Source organism: Microtus oregoni, unplaced genomic scaffold (assembly GCF_018167655.1).
Source record: "Microtus oregoni isolate MIOR12 unplaced genomic scaffold, Mior012 000023F_ref0000262, whole genome shotgun sequence".
In the NCBI taxonomy this organism is placed as follows: domain Eukaryota; kingdom Metazoa; phylum Chordata; class Mammalia; order Rodentia; family Cricetidae; genus Microtus; species Microtus oregoni.
The window spans coordinates 15,022,821-15,040,668 of record NW_024543082.1 but is presented as its reverse complement, the minus strand read 5'-3'; the positions used below and the strand labels follow the sequence as shown (position 1 = coordinate 15,040,668).

Sequence of the window (17,848 nt, the reverse complement as noted above, 5' to 3'; positions counted from 1 at the left end):
GTATTAGGTCTGTAGCTGTGTCCACATACATGAGGGTATATTTAATTTCCTTGCTGGAAGGTACAGGCATTATATAGACTCACTTCACTTCTCATGGGTCAAATCAGCTTATGTGTGATTACTGAGGTACTAGGATACACAGTTGTTTATCATGCTGTATAAGATTTTTAGCTTATTCAAATGCTTCTTGATTCATTTCAGACCAATCTTATATCACACTCCTCTGTATATCAAGTTACACTAAGTGGGCTACTTGATCTGAATGGGACTCTTCCAACATCTTGGGTGCTCCAAGAATACCTGCAGATCTTTTACATGACAGGTATAGGATAGTGTAGGATTTTAAGAATAATTTTTTCAGCTATTATATGTATCATACAGGAACATAATCCTCCCAAGGATTTTACAACTGTGTTTAGCCATTGTACCTTGTGTGGATTCAGCTTTTACTCTTGTATTTTTGTGGGTACATGAATGGTTTTCTACTTTATCTAATCCGAAAAATACTCAGAGATTAGCATCATGACCATGCTATTTTTTTTAATAGAGGACTATCACCAGGACACAGCCAGGACCCAGTGCACCATCCCACAGCAATGAATGTAACTGTGAAGGTAACTTTGTGGTTATGAACATCTACTGTTTACCATTCCAGGCAAATGAAAGTTGTTCCTGATGGCCAGTAGGTAAGTAAATGCGAAAAAAAATGAGTCAGCCAGATCTAATACAGTCTTAAGATATTGTACTATTTAATAGAATTGTTTGCCTTCCTTATACTGAGGAAACGCAATGAGACATCCGAGGATTTCCTCATCCCCAAAGCCTTGGTGGGGACATTTCAAATTAGTTTGTCCCAGGAACAAGGGGAAACAGCACCTTACATGCCTAGCTATACCACACCCATGGGCTGATAGACTATTGATTTGAACTATAGTTCTGGCCATATCCACTGTATGTCCCTCGGGCATTCCTGGCGTCCGTGAGAGCCCCATGTTAGATGGACAAGTTCTATTCCCAGCATACCTTTTAGTTCAGTTTTCTCTAGGGGAATTATTGCCCTCACCTTGGACCAGCTTGGTTCTTTTCACTTGGACTATTTTTTCCCCTAGATCCATCCACCTACTGCCCCCAAGTGCTTTTGGGGACTCTCATGCATTAATATAACTTTGGGTTCAATACCCACCAAAATCTAAGTAACTTGTACTTTCATAGCAGACCCATGAATTCATTATTGGCAAGAGGCCTCCACTTGCCTTCTACAGCCTTCAATTGCAGTCAGAGAAGCAGCTTGGTGACTTCCATCCAATGACTTTGCCTTCCCCTGAATGAGGTGTAGAGGAGACCACTTCTGCCCCTTCTGTTTTCACTCCTGTAATCCTTGCTTGGGCTTTAAAGCCTTTCATCAGTCCCCCCACCCCTTGGGACTTATGACACTTGTGTTTTAGTAACCTGACCATGACTCATGACTTGCTTTTTCCTTTCCTCATCTCTTCCTGAGTGCTTTAACATGTTTATCAACTCAGTTTATTTGCTGGTCTAGAATCATGTAGGGCTGCTAGAGCCTTTTTAATTTCTTGTGGATCCCTTGTCACCAAGGGACATGGAAAATGCCGCTAATGCCCTGTAACAGTCTTGGGGTTGCTGACGAATCAAGGTTTTTTTTAGTTTTTTTTTTTTTTTTTTTTTAAGTTCTGAGTGAACATAGTCCTATTTTACCGGATGAACTAGGCATTGATCATCACTTCTGTAATCCTTACTTTGTTTATTATTTTATGTTCTTGACTACCTGACTCTTTCTTAGATTTCAAGTGTTTGAATACCAGGAAGGGATCTTTTTTTTTTTCCAATCTTATTTTTTTTTTTTGGCGTGTTTATCTTATTTTTTTAGTTGTTACAAAAAAAAATTTCTGCCTCCTCTCCGTTTCCCATTTCCCTCCCCCTCCTCCCACATATCATCTCCTCCCCCCACTCCTCTACCTCACTCCCCCTCCCCCCAACTCCATTTCCCATCCCTCTCCAGAATGAAGAGCAGTCCAGATTGCCTGCCCTGCAGGAAGTCCAAGGTCCTCCCACTTCTATCCAGGACCAGGAAAGTGAGCATCCAAACAGGCTAGGCTCACACAAAGCCAGTTCATGTATTAGGATCGAAACCTAGTGCCATTGTCCTTGGCTTCTCATCAGCCTTCATTGTCCGCCATGTTCAGAGAGTCAGGTTTCATCCCATACTTATTCAGTCCTAGTCCCGCTGGCCTTGGTGAGCTCCCAAAATGGGTGCACCCCTCGTGGTTCTGACTTCCTTGCTCAGGTTCTCTCTCCTTCTGCTCCTCAATTGGATCTTAAGAGCTCAGTCCGGTGCTCCAATTTGGGTCTCTGTCTCTATCTTGATCCATCGCCAGATGAAGGTTCTAAGGTGATATGCAAGATATTCATCAGTATGGCTATAGGATAGGGTCATTTCAGGTTCCCTCTCCTCAGTTGCTCAAGGTACTAGCTGGGGACATCTCCCTGGACACCTGCGAGCCCCTCTAGAGTCAAGTCTCCTGCCAACCCTAAGATGGCTCCCTTAATTAGGATATATATTTCTTCCCTTCCTTTATCCCAACCATCCCATTCCCCCAAGCTCCCCCCATTCTTCCCTTCTCACGTTTCTCACCCCATTTCCCCTTAGCCCCATGCCACCTCACCCCCAAGTTCCCAGGTTTTGTCCTGCCATCTTGTCTACTTCCCATATCCAGGCGGATGACTATATGTTTTTCTTTGGGTTCACCTTCTTATTTAGCTTCTCTAGGATCACAAATTATATGCTCAATGTCCTTTATTTATGGCTAGAAACCAATTATGAGTGAGTACATCCCATGTTCATCTTTTTGGGTCTGGGATACCTCACTCAGGATAGTGTTTTCTATTTCCATCCATTTGCATGCAAAATTCAAGAAGTCATTGTTTTTTACCACTGAGTAGTACTCTAATATGTATATATTCCACACTTTCTTCATCCATTCTTCCATTGAAGGGCATCTAGCTTGTTTCCAGGTTCTGGCTATTACAAACAATGCTGCTATGAACATACTTGAACAAATGCTTTTGTCATATGATAGGGCATCTCATGGGTATATTCCAAGAGTGGTATTACTGGATCTTGGGGTAGGTTGATCCTGAATTTTCTGAGAAATCGCCACACTGATTTCCAAAGTGGTTGTACAAGTTTGCATTCCCACCAGCAATGGATGAGTGTGCCCCTTACTCCACAACCTCTCCAGCAAAGGCTATCATTGGTGTTTTTGATTTTAGCCATTCTGACAGGTGTAAGATGGTATCTCAAAGTTGTTTTAATTTGCATTTTCCTGATCACCAAGGAGGATGAGCATGACCTTAAGTTTCTTTTGGTCATTTGAATTTATTCTGTTGAGAATTCTCTGTTCAGTTCAGTGCCCCATTTTTTAATTGGGTTAATTAGCATTTTAAAGTCTAGTTTCTTGAGTTCTTTATATATTTTGGAGATCAGACCTTTGTCTGTTGTAGAGTTGGTGAAGATCTTCTCCCAGTCAGTAGGTTGCCTTTTTGTCTTAGTGACAGTGTCCTTTGCTTTACAGAAGCTTCTCAGTTTCAGGAGGTCCCATTTATTCAATGTTGTCCTTAATGTCTGTGTTGCTGGGGATATGCGTAGGAAGTGATCTCCTGTGCACATATGTTGTAGAGTACTTCCCACTTTCTCTTCTATCAGGTTCAGTGTGTTCAGCCTGATATTGAGGTCTTTAATCCATTTGGACTTGGTTTTTGTGCATGGCGATAGATATGGATCTATTTTCATTCTTCAACAGGTTGACAACCAGTTCTGCCAGCACCATTTGTTGAAGATGCTTTCTTTTTTCCATTGAATACTTTTAGCTCCTTTATCAAAAATCAGGTGTTCATAGGTTTGTGGGATAAAATCTGGGTCTTCTACTCTATTCCATTGATCAAATTCTCTGTTTTTATGCCAATACCAAGCTGTTTTCAACACTGAAGCTCTGTAATAGAGTTTGAAATCAGGGCTGTTAATGCCTCCAGAAGTTCCTTTATTGTATAAGATTGTTTTGGCTATCCTGGGTTTTTTGTTTTTCCATATAAAGTTGATTAATGTCCTCTCAAGGTCTGTGAAGAATTTTGATGGGATTTTAATGGGGATTGCATTGAATCTATAAATTTCCCTTGGTAGAATTGCCATTTTTACTATGTTTATCCTCCCAATCCAAGAGCAAGGGAGATCTTTCCATTTTCTGGTATCCTCGAAGGGATCTTTAGTACAAATCTAACTTCAACTCTCTTTTTCTTCCATCCTGCCAGCTCCAAGAAGTGTGTAAGTCCATTTTTACACCAAGCCAGGGGCTCATGCTGAACATAACAGCTATATATTTCTTTTACTTTGTAATTTTTCCCTTCCACAAGCAAATTTCTACTGACTTGCCATCTTAACAGTAGATGCACTTTTTATTACACTTAGCAGTAGCTTGTCAACCTCACTACAGTATATACTCTCTTACTTGTTGCTCTCAAGGACCATAGAATTTTCTCTAAATCTTTAGCCTATTTCATAGCATTTTGAATTCACACAGCAGATCCCATTTATTGAACAGGCATGTTACTCTATAATACTTAAAGGAAGACAGTTCCACTTAAATCTCTCCTTCCCAGACTTTCCCACTGGGTAGATAGCTCAGCTTTGATCACATGTCTTATCACCCAACACAAAGCCCCTTACTACTGCTGATGTAGCAACAGGTATGCTTACCCCATTTGGGAAAAGGACTCAGAACCCATTGGAGAGACATGCAGCCTCTCTTCCCTAACAACTCTGGTTCTCCTGTTTGAATTTTGGTGCCAGGTGTGTTGTGTATGACTTGTTTTTAGGATATAGAACACATTCTCTGTGTCTGTCGCTCTAAGTGCAGGCATGCACACATGTGTTTGTGTGCATGTGTGTGAATTAATTTCAGGAGCTAGAGAACTTGAGTGCAGCTCTATCACTGAAAAGCTCACACCAGAATGTGTTGTGAGTCCCTAATGCTGCATCTATAGAGCCCTCTGCAAGGTTTTCCAGGAACCTCCATGGGCCAAGAATCATGACTTGGCTGTTCAGCTAAACAGAGTCAATAGCTGATTGCTTTTCCCATAACTTCGTGGAGGAAAATCTTATTTCAGCTTCACCACATAAGTGAAGAGGCTTTACTTCCTCAATCTTAAGAAACTCACTGTTTGTACTTTAACCAAGTGTCTTAACTCACAGGAAATTGCTGTACAAGGCATCCGGGCTGTCAAAACATACTGAAAGTGTTTACCTCATTGGGGTGTTCTTGTATATATTTGTGTATCCAGGTCAACAATCCCAGTGTACTAAAGCATCTCAGCTGCTCAGGCCCTGGAACCACTCCTGAGCTTCTGGTGAGTCAGTCAGCACCGTGAGGACCCTCTCTGCTTCTCTAAACAGCGAACACAGTTACAGCCTGGTGACTTGTGCTGCTCCCTCCCTACTCTCTCCAGAATATATCCTTTCCCCCACAGCCATTCCAGAGCTCAGAGATCTCAGCTTCTTTGCCTTTTTCTTCCAGCCCAAGGACACTGCCTTGCAACAGGATGAAGACTGCAACTTGTTACCTTCTCATCTTCATCTCCCTTCTCCAGCTGATGGTCCCAATGAGTACTGCGGAGACCTTAGACTCGCTCCTGGAGAAAAAAATCAAGAAACTTCTCCACTGTGGAGGTAAGGGATGAGTAGTGGAAACCATAGGCTACTCCTTGCTCATGCTGACTCTTCATAAAACCTAAAGTCCCTTGTATCCCACTCTAAGATCTTAACTTCTGTTCACTCCACTTCTTCCCTGCCTTCCTAGTCAGGGATTTCCTTAGTACTCAACCCTTTGGAACTCTTAGGTAAGAACTCAATGTTCTTGATAAGGATGAAGAAAAGGAGGCTAGGCCTGTAATTTGTGAATGCATAATGAAACAGGTATAATATTAAGCTTTTAGTTAGTTCATTTAATTTTCATGGCCACTTCAGAGGTAAGTATACTTTACTTTTTACTACTTTCTTGTCACAAATGAAGGAACTGATCTTAAAAGTGAATGGACTAATTATGGAAACAGTGACACTGTCGAGACAGAAGAGGAATTAAAGGGAATTCTGAGAGAGATTGTGTATAACATCACATTTTTCCTCTTACTCAGATGACTGTCCCTTAGCTGCGACTAAGTCTTTGTCCTGCACTAGTGTCAATGCTAGAGGCAAACTAGCCTCCTGTCCTGCTGGTGAGTACTCCTCAAGGAGCATTTGTGAATAAGGTGTCCCTGTGTCTACCCCCATCAATTTCCAAATACCACCTTATCCTAACTCAGGTTTATATTGCCATGGAGCTGAGCCATAGTCTCCTTCTAGTTTTCAGTTACCTGAAGGAGGTTACGAAGGACTCTGGGCTCATTCTTCCTGCCACTTCTTCCTTGATGTCCCACATGCCAGCCCTTCTTGTTCCTCGATTGTCCAGTCACGGACAATTTATTTCCTAAACTCTATTCATTTACTAATCTATTTCTTATATTAGTGGGCAGGAGACCACAACAGGGGTGAAATTCCCATCAATTGAATGACTGTGGAGCTCCTCCTTCTAAGGCCTTCAGTTTAAGTAATTTTTGCATTTCATTTGCTTGAAGAGAATTCTGAAATTTGAATAGCTTTATGCCCTGCAAAAACCTAGATCCACCTATTGCCTCCAAAGATAAAAGGACAGTTAGGGACCTTCTATCTCTTGCAGTCTAAAGATTCTGATGTCTGTGTCTCATGTAACCATGCAGGGATGGCTGTCACTGGTTGTGCCTGTGGCTATGGTTGTGGATCATGGGATATCCAGAATGGAAATACCTGCCACTGTCAGTGCTCTGGCATGGACTGGACCACCGCCCGCTGCTGCCAACTGGCCTGAGAATGAGGAGGCTGAGAACCTAGTTTGGAAATGATGACTGTAAAGAAACTGCAGTCTCAACTTGGCAACCTGGCTCATATCCCTTGATGAATTCATATTCGCTATTAATACTGCTTCTTGAAAAATAAAGACAAATTTCTCTCTCCTCTCTCTCCTCTCTCTCTCTCTCTCTCTCTCTCTCTCTCTCTCTCTCTCTCTCTCTGGTTTTGAGACTGGATTTCTCTGTGTGGCTTTGATCCTGTCTTGGAACTCTCTCTGTAAACCAGGCTGGCCTTGAACTCACAGAGATCTGCCCGCCTCTGCCTCTTAAGTGCTAGGATTAAAGGCATGTGCCACCTCCGCTCGGCTTTTATGTTATGTCTCTAATGTTATTTCTCCTATCTTGGGAAGCCTCTTGCCAGAAAACATTTTCAGTACCTCAGATTACATCTCAGAATGGCATGTGAGATGCGTGGCTAGGAAATATATGGGAAGAATGAGAAATGGACAGATCCTCCACTTCTCCTATTCCCTCTGTTCAGAAAGCCTTGAGTACCTTGTTTGGCATGAAATATAGTAAATCAAATAACATGCTTTTAATGGAGTTCACCAACTCGAATAGCAAACTCTAAACCATGTGCAGGAGAACTTGGCAAGGTGTAGGGAGGCAGGAAGAAATTGAAAATAATTAACTTCTAACCTTTTAGTACACACATGTACTCTTACTCAAGTAGACACGATGGTATTGTTCAAGGTGACTTCCTTCCCAGATGCCTTTTTTTTGGATAACAAAATAAAGCCACATCTTTCACATGTCACTGAGTCTCACTAACACGTCATGTTCCTGCATACAAATATTAAAGAATTCCAAACAGAAATAAGTGTTAAACAAGAAGTAACCCAAGGTTACAGTGATTTAAGTTGCTGGACTTGAATTTTTGGCCTCCATGGTCCTGAATGAAACAATAGATCAGTTACAACTTAAAATTACCAAAAATGATTTTTCTTTTTTAATTATTATTTTCTTATATATTACTTCCTGACCACAGTTTCCCTTTTCTCCTTTCCTCCAAGTACCCCCATCTCCCCTCTCCCCCAGATCTACTCCTCCATTTCCCTTCAGAAAAGGGGAAGACCAAGATGATCAAGAAAGAAAGAAAGAGATTATGGTGGCTAAACCTTAAATCCAAACACAAGAAAAAAAAATAACTACTGCCCAAGGAAATTAACCCTTGAGAGGAGTGTTGCCTGTTTATCTATTTCAGACTGTCCCCTCGGCGATAATCATGTTAATTCTTCTCATGGGGACCAAGGTCCAGGCAGCAAGCCCCCACCAACCACAGAAGGTGACGTGGATCCTGTTGAGTGCTGGCACTGGAGGGATCCTAAACCAGACTTCTCAGATGATGACACCCTGGACGTGGTTGCCTGACCTGATGTTTGACCTCTGCGATTTGGCACACAGATGTGGGAGACTGGATTCAGGGGATTCAAGGGAGACCTGAATGCGGAAGCTCTCAGGGGTGTACCCTACCCCAAGCATCTTACCCTAATGAGGAGGGTGTTCTCATGTCCTTAGGAGACATGCCCTCCTTTAGACACCCTTTCATGTATAACCATAAAGCAACCGGACTGCCTCCACTATTAGCAACTGCTACTATTGGTTTTCCTGGGGATGTAGGCTGCAGGACATAATTAGAAAAAACAGAGACTGCATTACATTATTTGGATTCCTTAGCAAGGGTAACCTTACAAAATAGGAGAGGCTTGGATTTGCTGTTATGGAACAGGGAGGAACTTGCAGGGCACTTGGGGAGGAATGTTGCTTCTTCGCAGCCTATTTCAGGATAGTTACAAGAACCCTAGACGAGTTAAGAAAAGATATTGATGCATTTAAGTCAAGGACTCCCTATGAGATCTGGTTTAATTGGTCCCCATGGCTTACCACACTCATTTCTTCCCTAATTGGGCCAATGGCTATTTGTTTATTGATCTGTCTTTTTGGCCCATGCACTCTCCAAAGGCTGAAACAAGCATTCCAAAAACAGATACAACAGGTACAACTCATGGCTCTTCGAGTACATTATGATAGCTCAATACATCTCACCCCATGGATGAATTCTCAATTTGAGGGTGTCCAGGCCAAAACTCCAGGTAGGGGTGGCCCTGACCCGTACTCTCTCCTTGGTGAGCTATTCTGGCCTGGTGACCGGGGTCGAGTGTGGGATATAAAACAAAAAGAGGAGATGTTGGGCCAAAATTATCTCAAGGTCTGTACTTCAAGGCCTATAGGACAGAAAAAAGTCTGGCTTGAGTTTGAGTGAGGATGAGACAGCAAAAACTAGGTAGATGCCCCTCCAGCCAGAGGGAGAGTTTGGCTGCCTCTCATTGGCTGAAGGTACCCTTACACCACAGGGTATTGCTTAACCTTTATAAGCTGAGGTTCACAGTAATAAACTGAGTTCCTGCTTTGACTCAACTCCCTATCGCATATGATTGTCCTGTATCCTGGGGCTGTGGGAATGGGCGGATAACACAGCCACCTTTCCCTGGGGAATGTGGAGGCTCAAGGAAGTCTAGCAATAGATGAAGCATCTCTGATGAAAATTATGCTAGGTTCTAGTCTATGAGCAGAGCAGAGTATCATTAGTAATCATTTCATTGACTTTTTTTTTTTTCTGGTCATGTTTGATTCTATCCTAGGTCTCGGGACTATCCACTCTGGTTCCTGACCTTCCAGGCAGTGTCAGGCATGGGCTCCCTCTTGTGGCATAGATCTCTAGTTGGGGCAAGTCAGTTGGGCACTCTCATAATTTCTGTGCCACTTCTACCCCAGTACGTCGTGCAGGCAGAACTAGTTGCAGGTCAAAGGTTGTGCCTGGCTCAGTGTCCCAATTCTTCCACTGGAAGCCTTCCATGGTTACAGAAGGTGTTCAGGCTCCAAATTCCCTATTATTAGGAGGCTTTGCTAGGTTCACCCTCATAGGTTCCTGGGAGTTTTCATTGAATTAGGCTTCTCCCTCCCCCACACCAAAGGTCTCACAATTCCACTAGTCTCTCCAAGTACTCTCTCCCCACACCCCACCAGATCCTTCCCATTCTCATATCCACCGGCTCCCCAGTCCATCAGCAAAATCTATTCTATTTCCTCCCCTTCCCAGGGAGATCCATGTGCCCCCCCCCCCCCTTAAGCCCTCCTTGTTACTTAACCTCTTTTGGTCTGTGGATTGTAGCATTATTATCCCTACTTTAGAGCTAATATCCAACTCATGAGTACTTACCATGTTTGTCCTTCTGGGTCAGATGGAATTCAGAATGAATTTTTTTCTAGTGTCATCTCCTAGCCTGCAAATTTCATGATTTTTTTTAAGAGCTGAGTAATACTCCATTGTGCAAATGTACCACATTTTCTCTATCCATTCTTCATGGAGGGACATCTAGGTTGTTTTCAGTTTCTGGTTATTATGAATAAAGCTGCTATGAACATAGTAGAACAAGTGTCCTTGTGGTAGGATGGAACGCTCCTTGGGTATATGCTTATGAGTAGTATAGCTGGGTCTTGAGGTAGATCGATTCCCATTTTTTTTGAGAAATGTCCATATTGGTTTACAAAGTGGCTATACAAAGTTTCACTCCGACTAACAATGGAGGAGTATTCCCCTTGCCCCCCATCTCACCACTATGACCAATCACTTGTGTTTTTAATCTTACCCATTCTGTCACATTAAGATGAAATCTTGGATTCATTTTGGCTTACATTTCTCCGATGGCTAAGGATAGTGAACCTTTTCAGTGTTATTATTTGTTTTTCCAAGTCATGATTTCTCTTTGTAGCCCTGGCTATCCTGGAAGTCACTCTGTAGGTCAGGCTGGCTTTGAACTCAAAGATCCACCTAACTCTGCATTCCAAATGCAAGGATTAAAAACATGTGCCATCACCTCCTTTAAGTGTTTCTTTGCCATTTGGGATTCCTTTGTTGAGAATTCCCCTTTTAGATCAATACCCCATTTTTCTTTGGATTGTTTGATTTGTTGATGTCTAGTTCCTTGAGTCCTTTATAGGAATAGATTTTCACCAACTCCAAAAATGATTTTAAATAATATTGACAACTCAAGAGGAATTTAAATATACTGACTATCACTATAATAAGAATATTCTTTCCCTGTCCATTTAATAACGACAGTGGATTTCTCAAAGCTAATAGCTATGACAAACAGAAACTCAATTAGATGATGTGATATAGCTGTGGCTATATAAGCTAAGGGAGAAAACCTTATATCCCCTAGTTAAAAATATATTCATAAGTATACTGTATTGCTGCAGCTACTGCAGCTAAAGCTAAAACTTGGAGTTCCTGGAAGAGAAGAGCAATGATCAAGGGCGGATAGAGACATAGACACCTTGAGTTTCTTTTACTGAGAAAAGAAAACTTTATTTTACAGTTCGGCATATTTTAAGGACAGAGCAGGGTTACTAGGTGTGTCAGCCCTTATATTAGCAGTCATAAGGGTTCAGAGCAACCTTCTGAATATACTAAAGGTGATCAGATTGCTCTTCAGTTTTCCACACAGATGCAGACATGTGAGAAGGCCAAGGGGGTGATTATCTGAGTCATTGGTTGCCCTTGATTTTAATTTTGCCCTTTGCTGTTCTCTCCATAGCAACAATCTACTTATTAGTTACTTATTCTATTCACTTTTAAAAGTTCTATTCACTGGTAGACTGTTAATCACTGGAATCCTAGTTCAATGTCCTTATTTACTGCAATTCAAGTGAGCATTTTCAAACATAAAATAGACCGCACACTATCTTGTTTCAGTTATTCTAACTTACATTAGAATAACTAGTGCAGTTATTTGCAACCTGTGGGTCATGACCCCTCTGGGAGTCGTATATGAGCTATTTACATTATGATTCATATCAGTAGCACAATTGGTTAAGAAATAGCAATGAAATAATCTTATGAATAGGGGTTACTACAATATGAAGAACTGTATTAAAGGGTCATAGCATTAAGAAGCTTAAGAACCATTGCTGTAGTTGCTTCTGTTACATGAAAAATTATACCCTATTTATTTGACCAAGACTAACAAAATTCTGAATGCTCTGGCCCCTGAATAGTCTTCTAAATTCATATATGACCTTTGCTCACTTCACTTTGGCCACATCTGTGTTCCTGTACACTTCACTCACCCTCCTGCTTCCTACTTAGCATGAACTAATTTTTTTTTATTTTTTATTTATTTTTTTTAAATTTATTTATTTATTAAAGATTTCTGTCTCTTCCCTGCCACCACCACATATTTCCCTCCCCCTCCCCCAATTAAGTCCCCCCACTCCTCAGCCCGAAAAGCAATCAGGGTTCCCTGTCCTGTGGGAAGTCCAAGGAACCCCCACCTCTATCCAGGTCTAGTAAGTTGAGCATCCAAACTGCCTAGGCTCCCACAAAGCCAGTGCGTGCAGTAGGATCAGAAACCCACTGCCATTATTCTTGAGTTCTCAGTAGTCCTCATTGTCCACTATGTTCATAGAGTCCGGTTTTATCCCATGCTTATTCAGCCCCAGGCCAGCTGGCCTTGGTGAGTTCCCGATAGAACATCCCCATTGTCTCAGTGTGTGGGTGCACCCCATGCGGTCCTGAGTTCCTTGCTCGTGCTCTCTCTCCTTCTGCTTCTGATTTGGACCTTGAGGTTTATGTCCGGTGCTCCAATGTGGGTCTCTGTCTCTGTCTCCTTTCATCGCCTGCTGAAGGTTAATATTCAGGAGGATGCCTATATGTTTTTCTTTGGGTTCTCCTTATTTAGCTTCTCTAGGATCACGAATTATAGGCTCAATGTCCTTGGTTTATGGCTAGAAACCAAATATGAGTGAGTACATCCCATGTTCCTCTTTTTGGGTCTGGCTTACCTCACTCAGGATAGTGTTTTCTATTTCCATCCATTAGCATGCAAAATTCAAGAAGCCCTTGTTTCTTACTGCTGAGTAGTACTCTAATATGTATATATTCCATACTTTTTTCATCCATTCTTCTATTGAAGGGCATCTAGGTTGTTTCCAGGTTCTGGCTATCACAAACAATGCTGCTATGAACATCGTAGAGCATATACTTTTGTTGTATGATAAGGCCTCTCTTGGGTATATTCCCAAGAGTGGTATTGCTGGGTCCAGGGGTAAGTTGATAACGAATTTCCTGAGAAACAGCCACACTGCTTTCCAAAGTGGTTGCACAAGTTTGCATTCCCACCAGCAATGGATGAGTGTACCCCTTTCTCCACAACCTCTCCAACAAAGGCTATCATTGGTGTTTTTGATTTTAGCCATTCTGACAGGTGTAAGATGGTATCTTAAAGTTGTCTTGATTTGCATTTACCTGATCCCTAAGGAAGTTGAGCATGACCTTAAGTGTCTTTTGGCCATTTGAAGTTCTTCTGTTGAGAATTCTCTGTTCAGCTCAATGCCCCATTTTATAATTGGGTTGATTAGCCTTTAACGGTCTAGTTTCTTGAGATCTTTATATATTTTGGAGATCAGACCTTTGTCAGTTGTGGGGTTGGTGAAGATCTTCTCCCAGTCAGTGGGTTGCCTTTGTGTCTTAGCGACAGTGTCCTTTGCTTTACAGAAGCTTCTCAGTCTCAGGAGGTCCCATTTATTCAATGAGGTCCTTAATGTCTGTGCTGCTGGGGTTATACGTAGGAAGTGGTCTCCTGTGCCCATGTGTTGTAGAGTACTTCCCACTTTCTCTTCTATCAGGTTCAGTGTGTTTGGGCTGATATTGAGGTCTTTAATCCATTTGGACTTGAGTTTTGTGCATGGTGATAGATATGGATCTATTTTCATTCTTCTGTAGGTTGATATCCAGTTGTGCCAGCACCATTTGTTGAAGATGCTCTCTTTTTTCCATTGTATACTTTTAGCTCCTTTATCGAAAGTCAGGTGTTCATAGGTTTGTGGGTTAATGTCAGGGTCTTCTATTCGATTCCATTGGTCGACTTCTCTGTTTTTATGCCAATACCAAGCTGTTTTCAATACTGTAGCTCTGTAGTAGAGTTTGAAGTCAGGGATGGTAATGCCGCCTGACGATCCATTGTTGTATAAGATTGTTTTGGCTATTCTAGGTTTTTTGTTTTTCCATATAAAGTTGATTATTGTCTTCTCCAGATCTGTGAAGAATTTAGATGGGATTTTAATGGGGATTGCATTGAATCTATAGATTGCTTTTGGTAGAATTGCCATTTTTACTATGTTGATCCTCCCAATCCAAGAGCAAGGAAGATCCTTCCATTTTCTGGTGTCCTCTTCAATTTCTTTCTACAAAGACTTAAAGTTCTTGTCAAATAGATCTTTCACATCCTTGGTCAGAGTTACCCCAAGATATTTTATGTTATTTGTGGCTATCGTGAAAGGTGATGCTTCTCTAATTTCCCTCTCTGTTTCCTTATCCTTAGTGTATAGGAAGGCCACTGATTTTTTGGAGTTTATCTTCTTTCCTGCCACATTACTAAAGGTGTTTATCAGCTGTAGGAGGTCTTTGGTAGAGTTTTTGGGGTCACTTATGTATACTATCATATCATCTGCAAATAACGAGAGCTTAACTTCTTCTTTTCCGATACGAATCCCCTTGATCCCCTTATGTTGTCTTATTGCTATTGCTAGAACTTCAAGCACTATATTGAAGAGGTATGGAGAGAGTGGACAGCCTTGTCGTGTTCCTGATTTTAGTGGGATTGCTTTGAGTTTTTCTCCATTTAATTTAATGTTAGCTGAGAGCTTGCTGTATATAGCTTTTATTATATTTAGGTATGACCCTTCTATCACTAATCTCTCCAAGACTTCTATCATAAAGGGGTGTTGAATTTTGTCAAATGCTTTTTCAGCATCTAATGAAATGATCATATGTTTTTTTTTCTTTCAGTTTATTTATATGGTGGATTACATTGATAGATTTTTGTATGTTAAACCAGCCCTGCATCTCTGGGATAAAGCCTACTTGATCATGATGGATAATTTTTCTAATGTGTTTTTGGATTCGGTTTGCCAGTATTTTATTGAGAATTTTTGCATCGATATTCATGAGTGAGATAGGCCTGTAATTCTCTTTCTTGGTTGGGTCTTTGTGTGGTTTTGGTATCAGGGTAACTGTAGCTTCATAAAAGGAATTTGGTAATGACTCTTCTGTTTCTATATTGTGAAATACATTAAGGAGTATAGGTATTAGGTCTTCTTGGAAGTTCTGGTAGAATTCTGCATTGAAACCATCTGGTCCTGGGCTTTTTTTGGAAGGGAGATTTTTTTATAACGGTTTCTAGTTCTTCGCGACTAACAGGTCTATTTAAATCGTTCACCTGGTCTTGGTTTAGCTTTGGTATGTGGTACTTATCTAAAAAAATGTCCATTTCTTTTGCATTTTCTAGTTTTGTGGCATACAGGCTTTTGTAGTAAAATCTAATGATTCTCTGAATTTCCTCTGTGTCTGTGGTTATGTCTCCCTTTTCATTTCTCATCTTATTTATTTGCATGTTCTCTCTCTGTCGTTTAATTAGTTTGGATAGGAGTTTGTCGATCTTGTTGATTTTCTCCAAGAACCAACTTTTTGTTTCATTGATTCTTTGGACTGTTTTCTGTGTTTCTATTTTGATGATTTCCGCCCTCAGTTTGATTATTTCCAGTCTTCTACTCCTCCTGGGTGCATCTGCTTCTTTTTTTTCTAAAGCTTTCAGGTGTGCTGTTAAGTCTCCAATGTATGCTTTCTCTGTTTTCTTTAAGTGGGCACTTAGTGCTATGAACTTTCCTCTTAGCACTGCTTTCATAGTGTCCCATAGGTTTGAGTATGTTGTCCTTTTATTTTCATTAAATTCAAAGAAGACTTTAGTTTCTTTCTTGATTTCTTCCTTGACCCAGGTGTAGTTCAGTAGTTGACTGTTCAGTTTCCATGAATTTGTCGGCTTTCTGGAGGTAGGATTGTTGTTGAATTCTAACTTTAATCCGTGGTGATCTGATAAGTCACAGGCGGACACTGATATTTTTTTGTATCTGTGGAGGTTTCCTTTGTTACCGAGTATGTGGTCAATTTTCGAGAAGTTTCCATGAGCCGCAGAGAAGAAGGTATATTCTTTCCTATTTGGGTAGAATGTTCTATAGATGTCTGTTAAGTCCATTTGCTTCGTTACTTCCAATAGTTCTCTTACTTCTCTATTAGGTTTCTGTCTGATTGATCTGTCCATTGCTGAGAGAGGTGTATTGAAGTCTCCTACTACTAGTGTGTGTGATTTGATGTCTGCCTTGTGTTTTAGTAATATTTCTTTTACATAAGTGGGTGCTTTTATATTAGGGGCGTAAATATTCAGGATTGAGACGTCATCCTGACAAATTGTTCCTGTTATGAGTATAAAGTGTCCATCTCGATCTCTTCTGATTGATTTTAGTTTGAAGTCAGTTTTGTTAGAAATTAATATGGCCACACCTGCTTTTTTATTAGGACCATTTGCTTGAAAGACCTTTTCCCAACCCTTTACTCTGAGTAGATGCCTGTCTTTGTGGTTGAGATGTGTTTCTTGCAAACAGCAGAATGTTGGATCCTGTTTACGTATCCAATCTCTTAGCCTGTGCCTTTTTATAGGTGAATTGAGACCATTAATATTAAGTGATATTAATGACCAGTGGTTGTTTATGCCAGATATTCTTATTGTTTTTGGAAGTAGAATTTGTGTGTCTCCCTTCTTTGAGTTGTGCTAGTGAAGGGTCGCAAGATGCCTCAGTTATTGTAGGCAGTGTTGGCAATGTTGGATTTCTTGGGTTGCTATTTTCCTTCTATTATTTTCTGTAGGGCTGGATTCGTGGCTACGTATTGTTTAAATTTGTTCTTATCCTGGAATGTCTTGTTTTCTCCATTTATAATGAATGAAAGCTTGGCTGGTTATAGTAGTCTGGGCTTGCATCCATGGTCTCTTAGCTCCTGCAGTACTTCTATCCAGGACCTTCTGGCTTTCATGTTTCCATAGAGAAATCAGGTGTAAGTCTGATCATTTTACCTTTATAAGTTACTTGGCCTTTTTCCTTTGCAGCTCTTAGTATTCTTTCTTTAACCTGTATATTTTGTGTTTTGATTATTATATGGCGAGGGGATGTTTTTCTTTGATCCAGTCTGTTTGGTGTTCTGTATGCTTCTTGAATATTCAAAGGAATATATTTCTTTATGTTGGGAAAGTTTTCTTCCATAATTTTGTTCAAAATATTTTCTGGGCCTTTGAGCTGTGACTCTTCTCCTTCTTCTATTCCTATTATTCTTAGGTTTGGTCTTTTTATTGTGTCCCATAATTCCTGAATGTTTTGTGATGAGAATTTTTTGGCTTTGCAGTTTTCTTTGATCAGAGCGTTTATTTTCTCTATGGTGTCCTCAGAATCTGAGATTCTTTCTTCTATTTCTTGTATTCTATTGATTATGCTTGTTTCTGTAGGCTCTGCTCGTTGACCTAGATTTTCCATATCCAGCTGGTCCTCAGTTTGTGTTTTCTTCCTTGCTTCCATTTCAGTTTTCAATTCTTGAACTGTTTCCATTACCTGTTTGATCGTTCTTTCTTGGTTTCCCAGGGTATTATGTACGTATATACTCATTTCTTCAAATTTTTGGTTATACTTCTCATCCATTTCTATAAGGGCATTTTTTCACATGTTGTTTAAGGGACTCTATTGCTTTCATAAAGTCAATTTTTTCCACTTCTTCTGTGTTAGGGTGTTGAAGACCTTCTGTTGTAAGATCATTGGGTTCTGGTGTTTTCATGCTGTTTTTCAGATTATTGGGTGAATTCTTGCCTTGGTGCCTGCCCATCTCCTCCTATCCATGCTGTCTAAGGGGTCTGTTAAAACTGGTTCAGGTTTCCCTGCTGGCCAGGGGCTCCTCTTACAAAATGCCCTTGCT

At 40.8% G+C, this 17,848-nt stretch overlaps 1 protein-coding gene across 1 annotated transcript; it reads left to right on the top strand.

Moving 5' to 3' along the window:
* Nucleotides 1–5,363: 5,363 nt before the first annotated feature.
* On the top strand, nucleotides 5,364–7,134 carry LOC121461971 (resistin-like gamma). Its single transcript, XM_041673362.1, has 4 exons — nucleotides 5,364–5,421; nucleotides 5,589–5,740; nucleotides 6,205–6,285; nucleotides 6,826–7,134. Exons 2-4 carry the CDS (start codon nucleotides 5,614–5,616, stop codon nucleotides 6,951–6,953), a joined length of 336 nt encoding a protein of 111 aa, XP_041529296.1. The 5' UTR covers nucleotides 5,364–5,421; nucleotides 5,589–5,613; the 3' UTR covers nucleotides 6,954–7,134.
* The last annotated feature ends 10,714 nt before the right edge of the window (nucleotides 7,135–17,848 follow it).